The sequence below is a fragment of the Panthera uncia genome, assembly GCF_023721935.1.
Source record: "Panthera uncia isolate 11264 chromosome D3 unlocalized genomic scaffold, Puncia_PCG_1.0 HiC_scaffold_8, whole genome shotgun sequence".
NCBI lineage: Eukaryota > Metazoa > Chordata > Mammalia > Carnivora > Felidae > Panthera > Panthera uncia.
Window position 1 is genome coordinate 17359946 of NW_026057586.1, and position 26451 is coordinate 17386396.

Consider the following 26451-nt stretch of genomic DNA (forward strand, 5'->3'; position numbering starts at 1 on the left):
TCCCTCTGGGGAACCGCGTGGCCCGAATGGCGTGCGGGCCACCCCTGACATACTTCATTGGGACATCGCGTATATCCGTGCGCTCGGGAGACCAGGAGGTAAACCCGGACGCACGAAGAGCTGTGTCCTTGTCACAGGGCAAGAGGAGGTTTTTTGTGGGGGAGGAGGAGGGGGAGATCCCGGCAAGTCCCATCAGGGTTCTGGGGTGGTCGGGCGGGACATTCTCTGCGGCTCTCACAAGAGTAACCGTGTGAGCTCTTAGGTGCAGGGGTTTTAAGGCAAATACTTTTCGGCCCAGAGGCCGTTAGTGGTGACGCTGTGATTCTCAGAGGTGCCCCAGAGAGCGAAGGCTGCTAAGGCGCGCATCACAGACGCGGTCTCCGCAGAGTGTCAGGTGCCCTGTACCCACCTAAGGAGGCGCGTGTGCCACGGGGGAGGGTGGGGGGACAACCAGCTTTACGTGCTCCAGACCAGCAGCGCGGGGGTCAAAACCACACACGGGCCCGTCCCTCAAGGGCCCTCGCTATGCCAGTGGAGGCGGCCAGCTGCACAGAATACGACAGATGTGGGCTCCTTGGGGGGCCAAAATGTCACGGCCCCATTTAAGAGTGTATCCAGCAGATGGCTCCAGCTGTGCCACCTCGTGTTGTCTAGACTGCCGAGATTTTCCAGAAACCTTGGGAATCTGGATTTTTGATACGAAATCTCCCAAATGCTGGCTCGGGATTTTTACTTGCCTTAGTGTTCCCTGGACCCTTCATAAGCACATGTGTGAGTTCAGTCTAGTCCATAGGGACCAACAGTTGGCCAGTTCTGGCCTAATGATGTTCTAGAAGTCCTTACAGTATATCGAGGGGGCTCTCAAGGTACCTGGAGCCTCAAGGTCTCCCCACTGAGTAAAGTGAAACTTATTTTGTACAAGGTTTAAAAAAAAAAAAAAAGGCAAAAAAAAAAAATCCTAATTATTTGGAGAGAAGGTGAATTAATAGCTAAAATTTACATGTGTACAGCGTATAAGCCGAAACATCACTCACCCATTTCTTGCCGGTCACCTGGGGGAAAAAGTAGTGACAGTGGGCGAAACAGACTGGCCCCACATTAAACCCGGGTTCCTTTTTATTTTAGCACCACTGGTTATAGGACAACCAGACGCCGTGTTCCTCCTCGGCAGACAACATCCCATTGCCGTCCCCAGTGTGGACACCGAATTTGATCAAGCCTTTCCATGCAACTGCTCATATACAGGAAACCCAGGAGAAGGACACTAAATGCTACAACAGGAAACAATCAAATGTGATGAGACAACCGGCTGACAATTTCAGGTTCATTTAAGAACAGAAAAGGGGGGGCGCCTGGGTGGCTTAGTCGGTTAAGCGGCCGACTTCGGCTCAGGTCACGATCTCGCGGTCCGTGAGTTCGAGCCCTGCATCGGGCTCTGGGCTGATGGCTCAGAGCCTGGAGCCTGCTTCCGATTCTGTGTCTCCCTCTCTCTCTGCCCCTCCCCCGTTCATGCTCTGTCTCTCTCTGTCTCAAAAATAAATAAAACGTTAAAACAAACAAACAAACAAACAAAAAAAAAAAAACAGAAAAGGGGAAAAGGCTACTATAGGAACCGGATTTTAAGAGACCTAACAACTAAACGCAATGCACAGTTCTCCGTTGAATTCTGCTCTCAAACGGCCCAGTTGTAAAAGGCATTGTAGGGACAGCTGGGGGGATTCAGGGAATGGAAAAGGTAACAAGAGTCCTTTAGGCAATTATTGGTAATTTTGTGAAAATTGCATTGTGGCTATAAAGGAATACGCTGCTTTCTTCGAGATGCAGGCTGATGTATTTAGGGGCTGGATGTCATGATGTCTAGAATTCACTTTTGAATGCTTCGATTAAAACAAATTGATGGGGCCCATGTAGCCAAATGTTAACAACTTAAATACAGATAACTGAGGCGAGGTGGCGTCACAGAGCTATCACACCGTGGCAGTAAGTCCCCATCAGTCTCAGTCACTAGCAGACAAGGATTTTTTGCCGCATCTTTCCAATGCCCTTGGGTTCGTGTGTGTTCTACGTTTTGAGTCAAAAGAAAAAAATGACCGCAACCTCCACAGGTATAATTCGACGCTAAGAGTTCCATGCACAAAATACAGAAACGAGAGTCTTGAAATCTTCCGTAGGAAATTCTACAGTGAGTTTGTCTTAGCCAGCATAGCTCAATTTTAAGGATCCACTTTACGGTTTTAGATGATTCTAAGTAACCTCAAACGAAGACTGATCACAATCAAGGAGGAAAAGGGGGAAGGTGGACCTAAAACTTGTATTAAAATGACCCTATTCAGTTACTACTTAAGCCTATGACAAAAAGTTAGAGATCCTGAGATACAAGCTTACCTGAAGAACACAGTTTGAAACTTATAAATATTCTAAGTTTAAAAAAAAACAAACAAAAAACCTTAAGATCTTACTTAGCAAAGTGCATCTCTTCTAAATCAAATTACCTCACGGCATTCACTTAATTCTAAGAGCTTGGTCAGCCGCTATCAAATACAATGGGCAGTTCTTGCAATCTGCTTTTAAGAAGTATTCAGCCAATCGATTTCAAGTTTTAGAGAGACCGGAACAGTCATCTAGTCCAATGGCTCATCCAGTGGCTCAACTTTTGTCATTCGTCAGGAAGAGTATTAACCTGCCATCAGAAAGAGCAGTCAAATCTGATAAATCTGGACAGACAGGGGTGGGGCCGAAGTAAGGGGCAAACCAGACCAGACAGGTTGGCATGAGCCGTCACAAAAGGACTTGAATCCTACACCTTAACAGGAGCCTGGGACTTTATTCCACAGGCAACTGCAGATCAAACCACGCAAGGAGAGGAGTTATCAGCACTGGATTTCCAATGCACATCTTGAGGTATTCCCCGTAATTCCTTTTACCCCGCTGCTAAGAAACGATGACGCCTCTTTTCATATAAAAGGTAAAAACTCAAGGCTCGGGCGCGTCTGGCTCTTCTAAGATTTGAAGCCTCATCGCACTACCAATTTTTAACCTCAGATCCTCTTAACAGGCTGAGAAATGCAATCTGAATCCATTTCATTTTTTTTTTTTTATGCAGGGCTTTGGTAAAAACAAAACAAAAACAATCAAAATGAACGTCGCTGACATTTTCCAAACCCAACCTCTTCCCCTTCCAAACCATATAACATGTATGGGAAAGAGTGAGAGCAGCAGACATTGTTGACGTAAGAGCGCGGTTTACTGGTCAGCGTGCAAGTCTTTCAGTTAAAAGGCAATTTGCCCAGTCTTGTTCTTGGGGTTCTGGAGGGTCAGCAGTCAAAGGGAGAGGTCTCAGTCTCCTGCGAGTTTCTAATCTAGTAAGACACAGACAAGTCAAATATTAGAGCGTTCACACAGGCACAAGGGCAACCACTCGGTGAGACTCCACGGTCAGGTGAGAAGGGGCCCGCAGGTGAGATGTGCTTCCCTCCCACACCACCAGCGACTGGGCAGGTGTCGGAGCGTGTGCTCGAGGTTGGCGTGACGGCTCGGATAGCTAACCCTCCATTAGTCATCTGAGGCACACAGAAGCATGGGGGTGTTTTGAAAAAGATTTCATGAGGGGCGCCTGGGTGGCTCAGTCGGTTGAGTGCCGGCTTCGGCTCAGGTGATGATCTCGCGGTCTGTGAGTTCGAGCCCCGCGTCGGGCTCCGTGCTGTCAGCTCGGAGCCTGGAGCCTGCTTCCGCTTCTGTGTCTCCCTCTCTCTCTGCCCCTCCCCTGCTCATGCTCTGTCTCTCTCTCTCTCTCTGTCAAAAATAAATAAACACTTAAAATAATTTTTTTTAAAGATTTCACAGATATTATCCTTGCATCAACTTTATGTATTTTTAACAACTTCTCTAGTTGCTACTGTAGTTAACTTCACGGGATGGGAAAAACTAAAAACGGACATGAAGATAGGACGGGAAATAAAGAGGTTTGCCCACCAATGGCAGGGAAGGGCTTGTGCTGGGCGAGCAGGAAGATGAGGTGAGCTGGACAGAACGAGGCCCTGTTACAAGAGTCGCCAGTGTCACACTGAGGTCCTGAGGCCAGACGGTGACTGTGGGCAACAAGCAGGGGGGCTGACAGGATGAAATGAAATTTTTTTTTTTAATAAATTTCTTTTTTTTTTTCTTTTTTAAGTTTATTTGAGAGAGAGAGAAAGAGAGCACACCGGGGAGGGGCAGAGAGGCAGAGAGAATCCCAAGCAGTCCCCACACTGTCAGCGCAGCGCCTGACGCAGGGCTCGAACTCACGAACCATGAGATCATGACCTCAGTCGGACGCTTAACCGACTGAGCCACCCAGGTGCCCCTGAAATGAATGTTCTAACGCGAGGACTCTGGCCACAATTAACTGTCCCCAGAAGCCACCACGGCCCTCATGGCTCAACCTCACAGGGTCGCCATCGTGAACAGAGCAGGGGGCAGGGGGCCTGTTCCAGCAATACAGGCACGTGAGACCTGGGCAAGCAGTAACCTTTCTGGATAAAGTCGTGTCAACCACAGAACAGACAAGTCGCACTGGAACGTCTCTAGTGTCTCCTCTATGTCTGAAGTTCCAAAGGTCTTTGTTCCCCCAAATCTGGTTCAAATCCCAGGTCTAAATGGCTCTAACCTCATTCTGCTACTAGTCCAATAACTCCACCCAACACACTACAGAGAGCAAAGGAACAAAAGAGCTGATTTCAAGACTCAGGATCATCAGGCACCATACTCAAAATGAAAAAGCTAAAGACCCAGACAGACCAGGCTGCTGGTGCTTCCAGAAAAGGTACAGAAATCACCAAATTCACCCCCATCAGCAAATCTCTCAATTCTGATTATAACATGCCAAAGAATACCCAGTTCTAGTAGGAACAAAACAACACCTTCATGTCTCCCTAAATTTGGGATGTTTTTAAAGGAATGTATTAATATGAATACATTGGGATTTCTTTTTAAAGGAATGTATCACAATGAATACATGTTCCCAAGCTTTATTTTTCTACTGAGAAAAACAGACATATCAGAATCCAGCTCCCCCAGGAAATCGATCCGTAAGGAGGGCTAGGAACCTGCACAAAATACGGTCTCTGGACTGGCTGTGTCAGCATCACCTACTCCATCAGAAACTCGGGAGGTGGGGCCCAGCTGTTTTAAGGCTTCCAGGTAACTGATGCACGCCTGAGTCTGGAAAGTGCTTGCCGAACTCGTCAGAAGCCTACAAAAAACAAAACCCAAAACACCAAAAACCAAACAAACACAAAGCAAACATACCTGGCCCCAAAGATGTCCTTTTTGGCGAGATCAATTCCAGAAACAACCTTCACTCTGAGAATACGTGACTCGCCCTGTTGGAGGGAAAAAAAATTAAAGAAGTTTAAGAAATGGACCTTCAATGGGTCACTGTCTCACCCAATATCCAAAGGTAATGATTTCCTCTTTAGACCCGTACTGGGACACAGCACCAATCGACTCGAGCACAGGTGATTCCTCCTTAAGCTGAAGTTCAAAAGGTAACAGTCCAGACTTAAAATCCTATGACCCTAGAAATTTAGAGCATTCGGATTAATTAAGCCTAAGTTTAATTCAAACTACGTCAGGCAGCTCAAAGATGTGGGCCAGTGAAAGACGTCCCAGTGGTACCAAGAACATAAACGCACATTTGAAATCACCTAGATAAATGCCCAGGTGCTTTAGGGTACTGTAAATTTAATAAATAATTCCTCCGGGGAAGTTTATACATTTGTGTGCGTGGCCCGAGACAGAGAGAAATTTCATGTTGTACAATATTCCCTCAAAATGACAGGATCACAACGTTGGTACGAACAGGCGAAAATAATCCTTTGGCTCCAATAAAAAACCGAAAACGAAAACAAAAACAAAAAACAAAAAGCCTCACCCTAAATGGAAGTCTACTCAACCCATCTCAGAAATCACTCATTCATTCCTTCACCGGCATAGTCATTCATTCCAACATGTCCTAAGCAGTTCCTGTCGCACTGGCCGTTGAACAAGGTCTTGAAATATGGACACGAATATGCTCCAGGTCTCCTAAGGGGGACGGACAGGCAACAGTGCAGGACCCTGTGATGGCCCCAAGCCCAAAGGCACAGGCTGGAGAAGTAGTTAGGGGCTAAGACGCTCTGGCGAAAGGAGATGGCTTGTGGGGGGTAAAGGGGGAGGGTAGGCAGAAGTCTAGGACTGTTCCCAAGTTTTTGCTTTGGGTCACTGAGTGTCAACATGAACTGAAAGGCAGGAAAAAGTCGAATCCAAGGTGTCTACGAAACAACCGGGTGGGGGGAGAACAAAGAAAACGGGAGAGACGTCTGGTGGGGTCAGACTGGGGAGCGATCGCAGTTGGTGGTTGTAGAGCCACGGTCGGTGGTTACGGCTAGAGACGCAGAAGCACATGCCCGGGAAAGGCGAGGAGGGGAAATGCCAGGGCTGGAGCCCCTGGGGACACGGGCAGCAAGGGGCAACAGAGAAAGTCATCTATCCGTGTGCTCAGTCATGACCTGGGTGAAGGAAAGAAAATCCAAAAGCTTACGTACACGACGTCCAAGGAGGCAGGGTAAAATAAAACCCAGAGAGAGGAGGACGAGGAGCCCTGGCCAATTAGCGGCACACTGGGCGTGCGTGTGTGCCACGGGGACCGTGCTTGAACCAGGATTCTCCATCCATTCGACCATCCCTCCAACCATCTACTCCTGACACAAGGCTGCCCCAGACACACATACACCGCAGAGAGACACAATCGAGTTTAAAAAAAAAAAAAAAAGGTTGCTCAACGTGTGTGTGCTTAGGATCCCCTCTGAAATGAGAACTGTACTCAAGTTTGGGTTTCACGTGCTTGGCAGGCTTCGTGAGAAGACAGAGACAAGCCAGGGACCTTGCGACAGCACAGCAGTGTCTCCGAGTGCTTACCAAAGCCTCCCCGTCAAGTGCCCCTCAAGGGTCAAGTGCCCTTCCCTCGGTTCCCCCAAGCAGGCACTGACTGCCCTGACCCTCCTCTCTTACGCTCACATCACAGACCAGCCATCAAGGACTCTTTGTCAACACAGGGGTTATCTAGCCTGAGGCTCTCTGGTTTCTCAGGGCATGTGGCACCCCCAATGCCAATGGCATCTCTCCCTGCTCGACTCGAGGAATACCACAGCGGAAGCATTTTGCACACATGGATCAAAATTCAGTTAGCACCTCTGTAGCGTTCACGGGACACCTGGCAAGAGTTCACGGCCCACGAGTGCACACCAACGGACAATCATGGGTAAAAAGAAAATCCTTGGCTAAGGGGTTGAGATTTTACCCGCCAGGGAAATGAGGAACCACTCACAAGAAATAAGGACGGGGAACAGCTGGAGAGGAGCACACTTTTTCTGCCTCCCTGCCTCCCCTCCCCCTCATCCCAGTTCTCTGCCCTTCCTCCCACCCCCCCCCCCCAAGACAAAGACTTCCAAACAGCAATTCTCCCCCGAAACCACTGGGCAGAGAGCGGACCTCGTCTGGAACCCACGGAAGGCGGACACTGTCAAGGCCAAGTGCTAAGTCTCCAGGGCCAGCGCTGGGTGTCAGCGGAAGGAGACAGTGCATCTGGTCTCCGAGGCAGAGACGACCTCCACCACCAGCTCAGGTAGAGCGGTAGGCTTGCGCTTGGACTGAGCTGGGGAAGATAAACCAGGAACTGGGTCTTGGATGGAAACCAACATTCAGTCAGTCACAGAGCAAAAGACAAGAATTCTGGTGAGAAACTGTCTCTGTCTCACAGCCCCTGGGATTCTCAAAAATCCTGGGCGGTGTCCTGAACTTTCCACCGACTTGACAGGGGGCTCAAAACTGCATCTTGTCTGGATTCTAAGGACTAAGATATAAGCCCAACTTACACCCGGTTCCCCTAGGTTTATATCAACATTGGGTGAATGTTCTTACACTGGGCAGACCTACTTTCCAAAAGCATACACTCTAAAGTCAGGGAACATTTATAGGAATAAATGAATAAAAATAAACTTCACTAAAGGAATAACTAGAATTTTCTTCTTATGGAAACTGATTTATTCATTAAGCACAAGTGCCTGTTCAGAGATCTAAGGACACAGCAATACAGACAAACCGCCCTACCCCCACCCTGTCCCACCCATCTTTCCAGTGTCCTTGAAAGTACACTGTTTACAAGGGCTCTCAACTACATGGGGACACAAATTGGGGGTCTGAAGGACAAAGGGTAATACATAACATATACTTACAGATTTTGTACACACACCCTTTTCAGTAAACAAATTCTCATTTAGGAATCAATCCCAAGAAAATAAGCACAGATCTGTGCATGGAACGAACCAAAAAAAGAACTAAAAGAATAGTCACCGAAAGATCACTTTTAATCAGGGGGAAAAAATGCAGAAGTCCCTCAAAAGCAGGGATGTGGGGCGCCTGGGTGGCTCAGTCGGTTAAGCGGCCGACTTCGGCTCAGGTCATGATCTCGCGGTCCGTGAGTTCGAGCCCCGCGTCGGACTCTGTGCTGACAGCTCAGAGCCTGGAGCCTGCTTCAGATTCTGTGTCTCCCTCTCTCTGGCCCTCCCCCGTTCATGCTCTGTCTCTCTCTGTCTCAAAAATAAATAAAACGTTAAAAAAAAATTTTTAAATAAAATAAAATAAATAAAATTTTAAAAAAAGCAGGGATGTGCATGGCAATCCCAAGCAATGAGCTACAATACTGTCATTAAAAATGTGTAAGATTATGGGGTGCCTAGGTGGCTCAGTCGGTTGAGCGTCTGGCTTCGGCTCAGGTCATCATCTCTCGGTCCATCAGTTTGAGCCCCGTGTCGGGCTCTGTGCTGACAGCTCGGAGCCTGCAGCCTGCTTCGGATTTTGTGTCTCCCTCTCTCTCCGCCCCTCCCCCACTTGTGCTCTGTCTCTCTCTCTCTCTCTCTCTCTCTCTCTCTCTCTCTCTGTCAAAAATAAAACATTAAAAAAAAATTTTTTTTAATGCATAAGATTCTGTCACCACCTTCACTCATTCCACGAATGTTTACTAAGTACCCACTATGTGCCAGACATATTATCTGTGGGTATAGACAGGAGCAAGACAGAGTTCATGCCTCAAGGAACCTACAATCCTGAAGGCAGACAGAATATAAATATATATCGCAAACAAGCAAGAATTCCTGATGGTGGTAAGTGCTTTGACCACACGATGGGAGCTAAATAAAAAGTAACTAAGTAGAGGAACAGGGGAAGGAGGTTAAAGGCTGGTGGTCGGGAAAGGCATCTCTGGAGAGCAGACACCTGAGCTGAACCCAAAGGAGACGGAGGGTGATGCAGGCGGTGGGGATTTTCATGCAGAGGTGACAGCAAGTCCCAAGGCCTTGGGGAACAGGTCTGGCATTGAAGGGAGGGGCAAGAGTGGAGGGAGTGGTACAGTGGGGCCAGAAACCCAAAAGGTCAGCTTCCATAGAAAGCATTATTCCAATCATCTCTGGAAAGTTTTAAGCAGGGGAGTGACAACAGTTGACCTGACTTTTTAATAACTGATTTTTTGTAAAGTTTATTTCTTTATTTTGGGGGAGGCAGAGAGAGAGAGCATGCAGGAAGGGCAGAGAGAGAGAGAGAGAGAGAGAGAGAGAGAGAGAGAGAGAATTGTAAGCAGGCTACGCACTGTCAGCAGAGAGCCTGACACGGGCCTCAAACTCATGGATCATGAGATCATGACCTAAGCCAAGAGCCAGACGCTCAACCGACTAAACCACCTAGGTGCCCTTTGACTTGAATTTTTAAAAGACCACCTTGGTTTGTTGTGCAAGATCAGACTACAGGGGAACAAGAACAAAACAGACCAATCAGGAAGAGATCTGGCAAGAGATGGGAGGGGTTCCCACAGGACTGAGATGGAGAGGTGCCCATGTTGCAAATAAACAACTTGGTTTATAAAAGAAAGTTTCAAAAACGGGTTACACAAGGAGTACCTTGGGTGGCTCAGTTGGCTAAACGTCTGACTTCGGCTCACGTCATGATCTCATGGCTTGTGGGTTTGAGCCCTGAATCGGGCTCCGTGCTGACGGTGCTTGTCTGTTTGGGATTCTCTCTCTCTCCCGCTTCCCCTGCTCATGCCCTCTCTCTCTAAAAGTTAAACTTTTTAAAAAAAAACTGGCTTATACAACTGAGTTAGAAATAAGCAAGGTGGTCACCAAGCTGTTTGCCTTTTCCACTCAGACTACATTTCCCAGCATTCCTTGCAGTTAGGTGGTCACATGACTAGGTTCTGGCCAGTGGAACGTGCACGGATATGATGTGTGCATTTTCCAGACCTGGCCCATAAGACCCTCCCATTCACCCTCCCTCCATTCTCTTCCCCTGGCTCAACGGAGAAAATCCTGAAGGCAAGAAGGGGAAAAACTCCGTGAAAGGAATGTAGAGGGAGGGAGCATCCCTACCTCATCCTGCCCGCTTCACCATCACCTACTGACCTTGCCAGGACAGTGAGCTGGAAACAGACCCGTGCTGTTTCTTCCCACTGAAAACTGCAGGTTGCTTTAGCAGTTAGCTTCGCTCATATACGATACAATCAATTTTCAATAAATACCTATTATGCATATATGCACAGAGAAAGCCGTCAAAAGGACATTAACAGTGATTATCTCTGGATACCGGATAACTTTATGATTATCTACGTTTTTTTCCTTTTGAAACATTAAATATTTTTGTCTGGAAATTAAATTTCTGTAGAAATGCCAAAAAAAAAAAAAAACCCTAAGAAAAATTTAAAATCACAAGCTTAGGAATTTTCTGTATTTCTAAAATAAATAAGCCTTCTTTTGTCGTAATAAAAACCTACAAGTTATATTTGCGCAAACTCACAAAGGCATATGCAGCTGCACACCTGGGAGATGTGAAAAGGACACTCTTACGTAATATGCAGGCAACAGTTGGGAGATGAAAAGAAGAGAGGGCCTTTATTGAACACTTACTATTTACAAGCAGCTGTCAAAGGAAATTTCACCTCCCTCTGAGGCTATGGGGCAGGGGAGGAGGAAAGAGAATGCTACTCTATAAAAATAGCTTCTACACATGAGTTTTAGATCTTCAGCAAAAACTTCTTATCTCTGTTTCCTCTAAATAATAAGTGTGCATACCGATCAGCAGCCATCGTAGTTCTGTAAGGAAACACATGATCAGGTGTGTGACTCATTTATCAGATGCAATGGGTTCCAAGCCGAGCAAATGGGACCTTCTGAAGCATTTTATGACTTTCATAAAACCTACGCATGACATTTCGGTCCCTGGTTATGACTCTGGTAGAATTCAATATTTAACTAAGGCGGCTTAGGACCACGAAGGTATTATGTGGAGTTGGACCGTGCAATGCAGAGAAAGCACAGGCACAGAAGAGGTGAGGCCAAACAACCAGAGGTATCCTCACGACGCTCAGGGTCTCTTCCTGTGAACGTTCATCTATTGCTTTTGTGTTGTTATTGCACAACGGGGATGATCCTATGCCCTTGCCGTGTGTTTTTCTTTTCCACTTCGTTGCCTAATTCTTCCTGAAGGCCTAAAACAAGATAAGGAGCCCCAGTCCCGGATGGGTGGCAGAGCGGAAGTCCCCGCTTCTGAACAGGTGGTATTCCAAAGGTTCATGCTTAAGATGGTGTGGTTTCCAGCTCAGACACCTGCTCATATAAACGGTGTATACGTGGTTTCCAAATTTCTGTGCCTACCCATATCATATACATAATCTGTCAAATTTGCTCCTGTGATAAAATAAACCTCAAATCCCAACTCAAAGTAAGCTGCTAGAATTGACCTTTTCTCCTGTGAATCTGCTTGGAGAAGGTAACTTTGTATATTTTGTCCCTTAATCTCCACAATGGCGGCTGATCTCACTCCCAAAAGGGGACAGCTGTGTTAGGAAATAGTATTCTTTCTCACACATCTCCAGTGAGCCCAGGTATCACATACACCAGCCATTCAAGTGGACAAGGATAAGACCTAGGTCAGGGACTTGTACATCTTCGTCATTCGCCCCTAAATTAATTTATGTGTTTACCTTCCATATTCTGCAGTGTATTTATAGTTCAAACTATTACCCGTAAACTTTTCAGGCTCACAGTAAACACTCCCTGGTGTAAAGGGATGATCAGTATCTTTATGCACTGAAATATGGAAGTTTCACAGAGGTCAATTAACTTCAGTTGCTTTAAAAAAGTAAATAAGCTTGAAGCGCCTGGCTGGCTCCATTGAGAGATACTCTTGATCTCAGGGTCATGGGTTCCAGCCCTGGGTTGGGCATAGAGCTTACTTCGACTTGAAGTGAAATTAAATAAGGTAACGTACAGAAAGTGCCCCCGCTGTGCCTACTACACAGCAGATAACCGTTAATCTTCCCACTCCTGCCTGCTCTTGCTTTGGTTATGAGCCAAGATCCTATTTCATACCTCGTTTTAAATCTACTCTCCTCCCTGACCTCATCCCTTATTCCTGTCCTCTTCAGCTCTGCCTTTTCCACCCTGATTCCTACTCTCTAAACTCTCTCCCCTCTTCACTCCCTTGATGGGTCCCCCGCCTCACACGGCTGCTCCCTCTAACTTTTTTTTTTTTTTATGTTTACTTGTTTATTTTTGAGACAGAGAATGCATGAGCAGGGGAGGGGCAGAAAGGGGGGGGGGGGGGGAGAGAAAGAATCCCAAGCAGATTCCACACCGTCAGCGCAGAGCCTGACACGGGGCTCGATCCCACAAACCCGTGAGATCATAACCTGAGCCGAAACCAAGAATCGGATGCTTAACCAACTGAGCCACCCAGGCACCCCTACCTCTCCTAGTTTCTTGCATGCCTTCTCTCTCTCTCTCTCTCTCTCTCTCTCTCAGTTCTCTACTTCAACCTTCTGTTTATTCAACGAAACTGTGATGAGCACATCATGTTCACGCATTGTGCCAGCAAACAAGAAGAACACAAAAGTCATCAAGACAACTTCCTCTCTGCCCTCGAGGGGCTTACAGTCAATTGTGGAGGTCAGACATACCCATACCTATCATGCACCTGTAACACAGGGGTGGGACAGAAACCTAAGATATGTGTGGTGAGGACAAAGACACGGGATGTCACAGGAAAGGAGCCCAACACTGGACCGCACGTCCACCTCAAGCTCACATAGTCCTGTTGACGGCAAACGGCCCCAACTCACAGTTCCATCCTCTGGATCTGCCTGCCACGGTCAGCCCCACACAGAACATCCTCAGCAAGTGCAAGTCCCAGGGCTATTGGCTCCTGAGAAAACTGCAGAAGCTGCAGACTGTGCATACCCTAAATTCCTCAACCTCCGCCAGATTATGGCTGTCATTATGCCACTGAGAGAAGTTCACGTATGGGGACCAGGAAAAGGATGGCCTCACGGAGCAGACTTGTAATTCTAATGCTCAAGGTGACAAACTTCCAGAAATCAGACTGTGCGGTTTTAACGTACGCCCGCAGGGGGTACCTGGCTCGGTCAGGTAAGTGTGTCCAACTCTGATTTCGGCTCGGGTCGTGATCTCACGGTCCATGAGATTGGGCCCCGAGTCAGAACCACCCAGATAAGCTGCTTTTGTTGTTTTACACTGACAAATTTGGGGGGCATCTGTAACACAGCAACGGAGAATCAAGGCATGTGGAGAATCCCATGTAATAATTGCAGTCTAATTTATCTCTCGGCTAAGTCAAGGTTTTCTTATGTACTGGGGCATCGTTCAAGACAAGGAAGATACCAGTGAAAAAGTAAAGACTATTGCTTATGTTTTCTATCGTGTAAAAAGCAGTGGCCTTTATAAGGTAGAATTAACAGAACTTAGTGACGTGTTCAATATAGGTGCAGTGGCTGTATTGTTTTTTTAAGTACAGAACCAGCACCCTATAAGTACAGTCGATATTTCAAACTGAGACCACTCCCGAAAATTCAGGATACATGATCATCAGTATGAATTTTTTTTAATGTTATTTTGAAAGAGAGTAAGCACACACACGGGGGAGGGGCAGAGAGAGGATCCCAAGCAGGCTCCACGCTGTCAGCACAGAGCCCAACGTGGGGCTCGATCTTCGTGAACCATGAGATCATGACCTGAGCCGAAATTAGGAGTCAGACACTTAACCGACTGAGCCACCCAGGCGCCCCTGAATTTTTTTTTAATTCTGGAAAGAATAACAACATTGGAGAGGAGCTGTGAAACTTCTGTCCGCCTTTAAAACAACTCTCAGTTCACCCCTTCTTCATCCCACAGCCTCAATTTATCACCAATAGTGGGAGGATTCAACACCCACCACCGGAACCTCAACTGCTCCTTTTTCCGCAAGCTACTGGGCGTCTATTATGCGCCATCCCGAGTAGCTGCTGTTGATGTGTGGCAGCTTCTCTCCGTCCTAATTCGCCTGCCACCTCATTAGTCCCACCTTCCTCACTGCCCCTGCCCGCACAGCACCCGTTCATCCCCTCCGGTGCGCTCACGTCCGTGTAGTCAGCGAGCCCCGAGTGCTCACCCCGCTCTGAGCACGGTACATGGAATATGGAAACAGTAAGACAGAGTTCAAGCCTACAGGACTTTCCCTTCTTGTGCCGGGAGAACCACACACACACACACACACACACACACGCGCGCGCGCGCGATCACAAGATGACGTGGTCAACTTAATAGCAGCAGTGAATGTTAACCCGCAGGAATTCAGAGGGAGAAATTAATGCAGGTGTAAGAGGCGGGAGAAGGAAATGGGCCGGAAAGTTGGGGCAAGCCTCAGATGAACAGACATTTGAGCCAGGCCCCGAAGACCGAGCAAAAGGGAGGAACGTATCTTTCGGACAAAGAAGAAACATGAGGGCACCTTGAGAGGGAGGGCAAGGGAGAGAGTGAAAAAGAGCCCGGAGTGTGTGGATGATGAGGCCAGAACCGTAACCAGGTTGCTCAGGCTTGTGCAGTATTCATGGGGAAACGTATTCAGAGGGCGAGAAGAAGAGAGGTAAACCCCCAAGAGGCGTTCTTGGTCGCTTTAAGAGAAGGCGATGTGGATAATACTTGGAAGGAAAGGGCACGTAGGAAACTCAGATAAGGGCTAAGAGCTGACGGCTAACCACGGAGGGAGCCAGAAGGAGGCCTGCGGAGGCGAGCAGTGGGAGGAGACGGCTGGACGAGGGAGGAAGCCACATCCACTGCTCCACAAACACAGGACTGCTGCTGGAGGAGCACCTGTCAGATTCTGTCGGGTCTCTTGCCACAGCTTAGGCTGACTCCTGCAGGTGCGGTCCCCTCCCCACTCCTCCTACAACTACGTGCAGTTTTGACCTGTGCCTTCCAAGTGCTAGCTTTGCATTTCTTTCTTTCAGTGACAACGGACGTCTTTGTTTCTGACTTCTGAGTAGAGCAGGGCCGTGGTATTCTGTGTGGATAGCGCTAACCTGCACCATTTCACCTGGAAAACCAATCTCTAAAGAAAAGGGGAGAAGGTGGGGCCGGCGGTAGGTTGAAGTGTTCACGGCAGGTGGTGGCTGGGATCGGTCACACGCTAAGGGACATTCCCACTCCCATGGGCCTCAGACCGAACAGGACTCAAACGTACACCACAGCAAGAATGCAAATTCTTCCAGGTGTGGACAGATTCTCAGAGAGGCTCTCCATGAGCAACACTCAATTCTTGGATGCCAAAAATCCACAGTAATTCAGTGATTGTGCAGACAGGAAAGGAGGGTGCCACTGAGCAGTGTCCATGAAATGAATGAGCTGGCAAGAGTTCCAGCTCAAAGGACATAGTCATTCTCTTCCACTAATTAAAAATTCTCTTTTTACCAGAAGAGTTGGTAAAGCTCCATGTAAAAGGTCTTCAAAGAATCCATTTATCAATGGTTCTTTTGTTCCCGACCTCGAATCATAAGACAGGAAGCATGTTTAAATTCCCCCAAGATCACTAATGCAAGAATTATCTTATGTTTATAGTTCTAAAAATGATCGTAATAAACTGCACTTTGTTGAAAGCCAAAAATCATAGCTCAAAATCTGAAATTCTGTATTTTCCATGGCGCTCAGAACTGTGACCTCTCCCACTGGAGTGAAGAGTCTGGGTTTCTTGGTGGAATGTGTAGTCTGACTAGAAGGCACTGGAAAAACTCTGGGTTTCAGGCAGTGGGGGCTACAAAGGGCCCCCAAGAACACCATCCACGGAGTGAATTCCATGCTCCCAGGTCGGACTCTCCCCACGTAGGATCAGAAACGTGACTTGCGGGGGGTGCCTGGGTGGCTCAGTCGGTTAAGTGGCCGACATCAGCTCAGGTCATGATCTCGCGGTTCACGAGTTGGAGCCTACATCAGGCTCTGTGCTGACAGCTCGGAGCCCGGAGCCCGCTTCGAATTCTGTGTCTCCCTCTCTCTCTCTCTCTCTGCCCCTCCCCTGCTGTGCTCTGTCTCTCTCACTCTCAAAAATAAATAACAAAACATTGGAAGGAAGGAAGGAAGGAAGGAAGGAAGACAGACGTGACTCGTATCCATCTGTGCACCAAGGGCTCCCAAAAGCTCAGAGAGGACACATATGAACAGGGCTGATAACTCATTTTAGTGTTGAGTTTTAGATTTTATAGTGAGGAGATGGCCCACTACATGGACCTGAAGCCTCAGGACGGGCATGTTTACTCTGCTGGCAAGTCAAACAAATGCACATTATAATCACTCAGAAGCCTGCCTGGTGAGAACAAGGCTTAGTTTGAGTATCCAAACGCATGCTGAGCTCATCTCCCCAACAGGGTGACCCTGCCACTCACAAGTGCTCAGGCTCCCGGGCTCCGGACCGGCCTTCAAACAGCAGCACCCAACAGAAACCTCTCCAGGCTTTCCGTCTCCCGAGCTCCAGCCCACCCAGGCCCTCCCGCTCCCAGGCTCTGTTCCCACCGTGCCACACAAAAGGACGAGGCTCCCCCTCCGCAGACTGCAACCAAACTCCACGCCACCTCCCGGAGATGGCACCCAAGTCGCCTCCACTGGAGCTGTGGCTGTTCCTCAACTCTCCAACCACATACTTCCAGACCATTTCTTGGTTTGCTCCCACAAATACCTTATTTGCTCCTGGCTTCATCCTCAAGAGGTTACTCTCCCCGACTCCCGGACAGAGATGAAGATCTTCTGACGTAACATCCACTCTTGTGCTACAGCTCTGAAGCCTTCCTGCCCTCATGCTTCTGACTCCACTTGAGGCCAGCGGGAAGGAGCCTGGGAGACCCAGGGCCTCGAAGCAGCAGAACCAGAATGGTGCCAGGGACATCCTGGCTCTACAGCTTGTCCTGAGCCACCTCCCAAAGTGGCTAAGAGAACCTGCCAACATCCCAGAGGAACCAGACACAAGGAGTGGGCAAATGTCCCAACTCTGAGGGAAAAGAAGCTATGGATCATACTATGAATCATGCAGCTTGGGCTGGGGACACCTTTACCCACTGCCAGAGCCACCAAGTGGCTATTTGGTTCCTATCTCCTACTTGTCCTTCAGCCCTCCGCGAACACAGCACGTTTTCTGAAAATGTCTTTCCAGGGCTCCTAGACTAGTTAGGTCCTCCCACAAAAGGTTCCCACAGTGCCCTGGATTTCTTCTCTCATCCTCTGTTGTCGTTGCTTTTAAAATTAGCTGTCATGCCAAAGACGATGCTCTCGGAAGGCAGGGGCTAGAACAGCGGATCACAGGGGCCGCAAGAATAATGCTCCACGTGCAGCCGGTCAAAGCCAGAGAGCCAGAGGGCAATCCCTCGGCTTGCTTAGCACGGCTGTCCAAGACTACTAAAAGAGCTCGGCACCCCCATGTCCCAAGGGGAGTAAATGACCGGGTGAAAAAATGACATCAATCCAAAGCAAAGTTCTAGAGTGAATTACCGAATAGTTTGCGAGCATTTAGGACAGGAAAACAACCTACAGGTAGGGTTTGCCAAGAATAAGACACGAGAACTTGTTTCCTTTTTGCTCCGGGGTATGCTGCATACCTAGCGGAGAGAGACTCTGGCCAAACCACGCTCATATCCTTCCAGACAAGATGACGACAAGAGGGTGAACGGATACTGAAGTTGGGTGAGGCTTAGTTGTGCACAGTTGTTAACTCCTGTCTAAAGCATCACCATTAGAAAACTCCAGGGAGGTGGGGGCGAAGGGGCGTGTTATGTCACAGGGTTCTAATATTAACCCCGTCCTGGGCAACATGGTGAGCCTGGAAAATTTGGATGAGGATTCTGATGGCAGCTACAAATCCAATTTGCGGCTGATATGCAAGTGGATAAGATGTCAGAAAAGTAGATCAGAATCCAAAAACATTTCATCAGAATGGGTGATGGGCCAAATCTTGAGGATGGAGTTTTACAGTGGTGCGTGTGCTCAGCTGCCAGAGCCAATGCAGAGGGCAGGAGGGAAGAGCATCAGAAGTGGGGGGGGGGGAATCTTTGGGGTTTTGGGGTGTCTGGTTGGCTCAAGGGGTGCAGCATGTGACTCTGGGTCTCAGGGTCATGGGTTTGAGCCCCACGCTTGGCACGGAGCTTACTTTAAAAAAAAAATCTTTGGGGTGGATATAAAAATGCTAATTCGAAGGGGCACGTGCACCCCAATGTTTAATAGCAGTGCTATCAACGATAGCCAGATTATGGAAAGAGCCCAAATGTCCATCGACTGATGAATGGATAAAGAAGATGTACACACACACACACACACACACACACACACACACACACACAGGGATACTACTCGGCAATGAAAAAGAATGAAATCTTGCCATCAGAGCAAGACAGATATCCTATGTTTGCACTCATGTGGAATCTGAGAAACTTAACAGAAGACCATGGGGGAAGGGAAGGAAAAAAAAAATAGTTACAGGAAGGGAGGCAAAACATTAGAGACTCTTAAATAACAGACAACAAACTGAGGGTTGCTGGAGGGGGGGGGAGTGGGGAGGATGGGTAAAATGGGTGACGGGCATTAAAGAGGGTACTTTTCACGATGAGCCCTGGGTGTCGTATTCACGAGATGAACCACTGGGTTCTACCCCTGAAGCCAAGACTGTCACACTGTACGTTAACTAACTTGAATTTAAATTAAAAAAAAAAAAAAAAATCTTTGGGGTTTTATCTCAAGCTCAATATGACTCAACGCTGTGACAGTAAACCGCTTGTATTATTCAAAGTCCAGAGCAGAGAATGCCGTCACACTGTACCCTGGGCCAGCATTATGTTCAATTCCAAGCTGCATGACTCAGGGGGAAGACTGTTGTTTTGCTGTGTTTGGGGACAAAATCTACACAACAGAACGCTAACCAACCATAGGAATGAGAATGCGCTCTACATGCAGCTTTGCAAACCCAAGCTGTAGTGTCACCTGTGCAAAGACCAGGTGGAGAGCACCTCGTGGGGTGCAGCACCCTCCACATGAGGAGAAAGATGTGCCCATACGTCAACACAAATATTCGTTTGCGTGTGCTAAACTCTGTGAAGACACAGGACACTGAAACCACTGACTGATTCTGAGGACAGAAACTAGTTGCCTAGGGCCAGAGGGGTGGGAGACAGACAGACACATGGACAGGTCTCACGGCACAGCCTTCTTGCTGCTTTTAATTTAAAACTCTTTCAACGTATTAACTCAAGAAAATGTTTTTGAGAATCCAGGATAGTTAATAAACAAGCAAATGTCACATGACGACTTAAGAATGTTTAACCTGGTTTAACAACGACAAAATACGACCAGATTCGTTCCGTTCTGTCGGAAGGGGGTGGGGTGGCAGAGGCCAAGTCATTTACGAGGCTGCGGACGACAAACCTCAAACCAAGGAGTGAAGGCTGCAGGAAGGCAGGCGCGCCTTTTGGAGGGAAGGAAGTTCTGGTTGCTAAGCCCGGTCAGGGGCAGAGTAGCTGGCCCCCTGACGCCCAGAGCCGGCCGCTTAGCACCAGAGCGAGAGCAAAAGCCTGCCACTTGCCAGAAGTATCGTCAGGTAGCAAGAACGAACCAGACGGTCTGTGATGTTCCTTCCCAGCTATGAGATGGGAGTTTAGACGACCTGCGCAAGAGGAACCAAGAACTCAGACCAAGGGGATTTAGGCAAGATCGCGCAACACTTTCTATACACCTGCAACTTCTCCAAGACAAATAACAGTAATTACAATCCCCGTCTCCCTCCCAGTGAAACACAAAAGATTACTCGTTAAGTCAGAATGCCTCTTTCCTTGCCACCAGGTTCAAAACATCATGAATGAAATAACCAACAGAAAAACGAGAGCACGTGGAATCGGTGTGTCTTTTGGTTCTGCTTGTTGTTCTTATTCCACACCTGATGCCCAAATTGATTTATGATGGCTACCTGGCTCTATACCAGATGTTTCAAACTCCTTTTATAAAGAATAGCAAAAGGGCACCTGGGCGGCTCAGTCGGTTAAGCATCTGACTCTTTTTTTTTTTTAATTTTTTTTTAACGTTTATTTATTTTTGAGACAGAGAGAGACAGAGCATGAACAGGGGAGGGGCAGAGAGAGAGGGAGACACAGAATCGGAAACAGGCTCCAGGCTCTGAGCTGTCAGCACAGAGCCCGACGCGGGGCTCGAACTCACGGACCGTGAGATCATGACCTGAGCCGAAGTCGGACGCTTAACCGACCAAGCCACCCAGGCGCCCCAAGCATCTGACTCTTGATTTCGGCTCAGGTCATGATCTCACAGTTCATGTTCAAGCCCCACATCAGGCTCTGTGCTGGCGGTGTGGAGCCTGCATGAGATTCTCTCTCTCCCTCACTCTCTGCCACTCCCCTGCTTGCTCTCTCTCTCTCTCTCTCTCTCTCAAAATAAATAAACTTAAAAAAAATAAAAATAAAAACAAACAAAAAAGAACAGCAGAACTTCTAGGATGGGCTCATCATTAGACGTGTTCCAAGAGAGAACACGATGTAAAAGGGCACGAGCTCACCGGTACGAGGGGTGGCCGAAGTCAGCCGGGTCGCTACAAAAAGCTAAGTGGGACCAACACAGAAAAGCATCAGCCACCGGCTCCAAGAGAGTGTTGAGATGACACCTAGGGAAAGGCTGCAAACGGAACTGAGCCGTCCCCTTAGAAACTTCCAGAAGCCACAGCACCCAGGGCCACACACCTAGGAGAGAGCTGCAGGTGTCAACCACAGGACGGCGGATGCTGGGGTGACAAGGCAACCATTCATGGCCAGAGGCCTTCCTGGGCAGCCCCTTACTTCGAACCCGGCCTAATTCCTCACCCCACCTTCTGTCACCTTGTGTGGCTGAAAGCCAGCCACACACCATGAGCAACGTTCACTCCGTACCGGTAATATCGAAGACGAAATCTTCACGGTCACTGGCTCCACATATCAAAGGAGACAAGCATGCTAGATTATCGTTTTGCACTGGGCAGAATCACTGCTTGTTATAAGGCAGAATTTACAGCCTTCAAACGTGCAAACGTGCATTATCAGATTTAACGTTTCCGCCAAGCCTCATTATCCAGCAATGCCATTTTATTACAAATCCCAACATTAATAACTCATTAACATAGTGGCTGAGAAATTCTATTTCCTGGCTTATTGGAATTTTAGCTCGTGTTTTGAAAAAAATAATACTTTTAAAAATAGCAAGGTTATATTTTTCGGTTTCCTCAAAGAAAAAAAATAAGACTAAAGAATTAACTTTGATTTTTTTTTTTTTCCTGAGAGCCAGCGAGTGAGCGAGCGCAGGGGAGGCAGAGAGGGAGAGAGAGAGAATCCCAAGCAGGCTCCACACTCAGCGTGGAACCCGATGCGGGGCTCAACCCCATAACCCCGGGATCGTGACCTGAGCCAAAAATCACGAGTCGGGGATGCTTAATTGACTAAGCAACCCAGGCATCCTCCCCCCTTTTTAAACTTAAAACTATCAGAGTCAAGCTTTCTAACCTTCTTCCAAACTACAAAATAATCTCAATTACTTTATGGGTTTACACTGCTTCAAAAGAGATGTTCAGCTACGCAACACCAGAATATTACAAATGCTACTTCCCCTTCTGGAGGGGGAAAAAGAAAACCAAACAGGAATGATAAGGTATCCTTTAAACAACAGGGTGCTAGATCGACACAGTGTGCTACTTCTCTGAAAGATCACCTGAAATACAGGTTTTTTAAGTTTATTTATCTGAGAGAGAGAGAGAGAGAGAGAGAGAGAGAGAGAGGCAATGTGAGTGGGGGAGGGGCAGAGAGCGAGAGAATATATGTATCCCAAGCAGGCTCCTCACTGGCTGCACAGAGCCCACCATGGGGCTTGATCTCGGGAACCCAAAGATCAAGACCTGAGCCGAAATCAAGAGTCAGAGGCCTAACCAACTGAGCCACCCACCCAGGCGCCCCTGAAACACATTCCCTTCACCGTAATATTTTATGAAGTTTGATTATTTTTGAGTCGTCATCATATGGACTTCTCCCAGGAGGAGAGAAATTCCTAAAGGAGGCAGCTCCGTCCACAGTGCTCGTACCCCTCTACCTGCACATCTGCACACACTTCTCCCGGGTCAGAACCGCGTCCGACGCACGGGAGGCCCCACAGCACACCGCGAACGGTATTTGGACTTAACCCATCCTGTCCTGGCAGCAGCTTCCCTGCTCCAGATGGTGGTTGGGACTTTACCGGGTGTTAAAAGGAGCTGTGATCGTCACATCGCTCCGCCCCTTGTGGGTACCGCACGCACCCTGTGTTTCCCTTCTCATCCTGCGGGGCTCTCGTTCTGGAAGGGAGTTCTACTCGAGAGAACGGCGGAGGGTTCCACATGGCCTTGCTCCAGCCCTGTACCGACCCGAGTTCATTCACCACACAATCGTGCAAAGCAACGACCGACGATGTACAGTTTTCACCTCAGGGAACTTTCTTTGGACTTATGGCCCCTTTTTAAGGCCCACATCACACGTTCATGTTTGTTGTGTTTACAGACTTGCCTTTCCTTCACATCTCCCAACGTGCGCCTTAGGAGACACAAATGTCAACCTCTCCCCCACTAGTAATTTAAATCTCTTCAACGACAGGCCCTGGGACACACTTTGTACCTTTTACAAAGCCTCAGCTATTGTTTAGGCCCAGCTATAAAGAGCCGGTTATATTTATGAGGGTGACTTTTTAAAATTATTACCAAATGAGAGATTGTAAGGAAGACAGACACCGATTCATCCAGAGGATAATAAAGCTTCTGATGTAAACCATCCCAACCTACGGGGTGTGGACCCAGGCCCCTCCCGCGGCCTGGACAGGCTCATTTCATCTCCTCTCCCCCAGAACCCCGAGGACAAAGGAAGAACATGAGCCACCCTCCAAGGGCTGCTCACGGTCACAGAGCGCTAACACCAATCACACGGCCTGTGCATCTCCCACCCTGGACAGGTGCTAGTTCCCTGCACGATTCTACGCAGGATCATGTACTAAGAAGCCACGGGACCGGCATGGAGCATCTTCTTGGAGTACCAATTTTTCTGGAAGTCTCCATGGGGAGGACCGTGGTTCTCAGAGTGTGGACCCCTGACGACCAGCACCAGCATCAGCTGGCAACTTGGCAGAAATGCTCAGGCCCCACCCCGACCTCCAGAATCAGACTCTCTGGGCTGAAGCCCAGCGATCTGTGTTCGCAAGCTCCCTGGTGATTCTGAAGCACGATCAACTGAGAGGAACAATGTCATATGAAAACGAATAAGGAAGCACCATGGAGCAAAACGAGCCATTTGCACCGGTTTTAAAGATTTCCTTGCAACCGGTGGCTTCGGACTCATCCGCAGGGACAAGTGCAGCGCCCTCCCTCCAGGGAAAACTCAGAGGGGGATGTGTGCGGACAGCCAACAAGGCTTCTACAAGCAGAGGACTCCCAGATCTGCGTCTCCAACCCAACCCCCTTCCTCCGGCAACCCAGCCCTGAACCTCCATCCCTCCCCCTTGCGCGCGCACTCTCTCTCTTTCTCTCTCTCTCTCTCTCTGAGAAAGCAATGCTGGCAGGAGTGACTGGGGTCTACACGGAAAGCTGAACAGACCCCATGTTCCTCAGTCCTCTGCTCCAAGGCCTGGCAGGACCCCACTAAACTCTCACCAAGAATCCCTCCTGGAAAACTCACCCACCAAACGTTACCAAAGGTTCCTCTGCGGGGCGAGAGCAGGCGAGGCTTCCACTTTGGGTATAATTTTCTATCCTGTCTGCGTTGTTTCACTTCCCTTTATTCTCCCAAAGAGCATTTATTACACTTCCAAAATAAGAAATTAAATTGTTTTCGTGAGGAAGTAGAACCACTTTATTCATGCCTCAATAGATTCTTTTTGTGTCACCCAATATGTACTGAATCCTGCTGATTCCATCCTTCTGTCCCACGGACTAGCCTCGGTTTCATCCAGTAGGAGCGAACGGTATCCCTCGCACCATCCCTCTGCCTACGGCAGTGACCTCATGCCCTTCCCGGGTCCGGCCAGGAGCGCTCGGGCACCCTGGTCACCCAGGTCCAGGGCTCTCCCCTGCACGTGGTCCGCCCTCCACGTGCTCACGCGGCCTCCTCTTTGCTCTCTCATACCACTCAAATTACTATTCACACCTGACCCTATGTGCCCAGGGCTACTTAAATTTTTTTTTTTTTTAACGTTTATTTATTTTTGAGACAGAGAGAGACAGAGCATGAATAGGGGAGGGGCGGAGAGAGAGGGAGACACAGAATCTGAAACAGGCTCCAGGCTCTGAGCTGTCAGCACAGAGCCCGACGCGGGGCTCGAACTCACGGACTGTGAGATCATGACCTGAGCCGAAGTCAGACACTCAACCGACCAAGCCACCCAGGCGCCCCTGCCCAGGGCTGCTTAAAATACCAGTAAGCCTTGTCCAGGCTGCCCCTCTGTATGTGTGCTTGCACACGCGCGCACATACACACACACACACACATACACACACACACACACACACACAGTCCGGAGAGGCCAACCCCAGTCTACAGCTGTACCCCTCACAACCATCCCTTAAATAACCAAGCCGCGGTGAGTTCTGTATTTCCACACCGGTTCTGGCCCTTCGTTCTGGCCCTTCATATTTAGCAACCGTTACTACGAACCTGCTACGCACTGGAAATTTAAATTCGAAGTTACTACAACTCACCCCTGACCTGAAGCAAAACCATGACACGGGGGACATCAGAACAGAAGGAATAAGAGTAAAGGACCTGGACGGAAGGGTCCCCCACCCCCACCCCCGGCAGCCAACGGCACCCTCTCCGTGCCAGTGGTCTGTGTGTAGAGGCCCCATCAGTTTGAGAATCGGTTTAGGCGAGCATGTGAGGAATGCACATTTGGCAAAGGAAGGCCTCCAAAGAGTCAAGTTTAGGCAGCAGAAAATGACACTCTAGAAAGTTATGAAATCCCCTGTAGGGGTTTTTAAAAAGTGGATTTAGATTCTAATCTCTCTGCCTGGCGGAGGTGTGGCCTGAATTCCCTGAGAGTCAAAGTTCAAAGTCGTCTCCCAGCTGGGGGAGCCTCTCCCAGCTGGGGGAGCCTGGGACTGTGGCTGCAGCGAGCTTACCAAGGGCAGGGGAGGGAAGTGAGGGGAGATGGCAGCGGGCAGGGCATCACTCTGAGCCACCACCCCTGATGAACGGAGGCCCCCAGAGCGGAAACCAGTGCCCTGGCCTTGCTGCCTGCCAGCCCCGGGGCACAGTGGGACAACAGCCAGCAGGCGGGGCCCGCCAGCTCACGGACGGGCCAGTCACCTGCAAGAACACCAGTACCCTCGTCAGGAAAAGAGGGGTCCTCTGTTCCCCCCTACTCCTAAGGAAACAAAGCAAAGCAGCTCTCTCAGATCTACAATGCTTTGTCAGGCCACATGGTTGGTGCTTTTAATTTTCTCCCTTCACGCACTGGGAACAAAGGCCTCGAACCAGTAGTGAGAATTTATCAACACAAAAGTCGATGGCCCAGGCCAGCGGGCACACAGCAGGTAAATGGACAGGTTGATTGCAGAACGGAAATGCACCAACCCCTTCACACAGAATGCTGTGTGATTCAGCCATTTTCGTGTAATTCCTCATCAGAATCTTTTAGCAAATGAGGAAACCTATAAAACCTAAAACAAAGATCTGCCTTTCTTCCATAAAGTAATCTAATAATTCTATTCAATATTCAATACTAGGAAGAGACTCACTCAGACAAAATGCAGTGAAATAAATTACCATCCCCAGTAAAGCTTCATTTCTCACTAAACAATTTAAGAGAAACACTCACAGATGCACATTTCTTCCTCCAAGAAAAATTCTCAACTTTCACAGTGTTCGTACATTCTATGAGAACGTGTGCAAGCAGCAGAGAGGGGCGGAGGGAGGTGGGGTGGAGGGGGTGGGAGTGAGAGAGGGAGGGAGAGGGAGGGAGAGGGAGGGAGAGGGAGGGAGAGAGAGGGGGAGAGAGAGGGAGAGAGAGGGAGAGAGAGAGGGAGAGAGAGGGAGAGAGAGAG

General features: G+C 48.6%; 1 protein-coding gene across 2 annotated transcripts in view; it reads right to left on the minus strand.

Moving 5' to 3' along the window:
* NEDD4L (NEDD4 like E3 ubiquitin protein ligase) overlaps nt 1-26451 on the minus strand; it is a 341033-nt gene that overhangs the window by 229708 nt on the left and 84874 nt on the right. For both annotated transcript variants that reach the window (XM_049620273.1, XM_049620272.1), the window contains exon 2: nt 5287-5360. In XM_049620273.1, coding sequence (XP_049476230.1) covers nt 5287-5360 — 74 coding nt within the window. The remainder of the gene's footprint in view (nt 1-5286; nt 5361-26451) is intronic.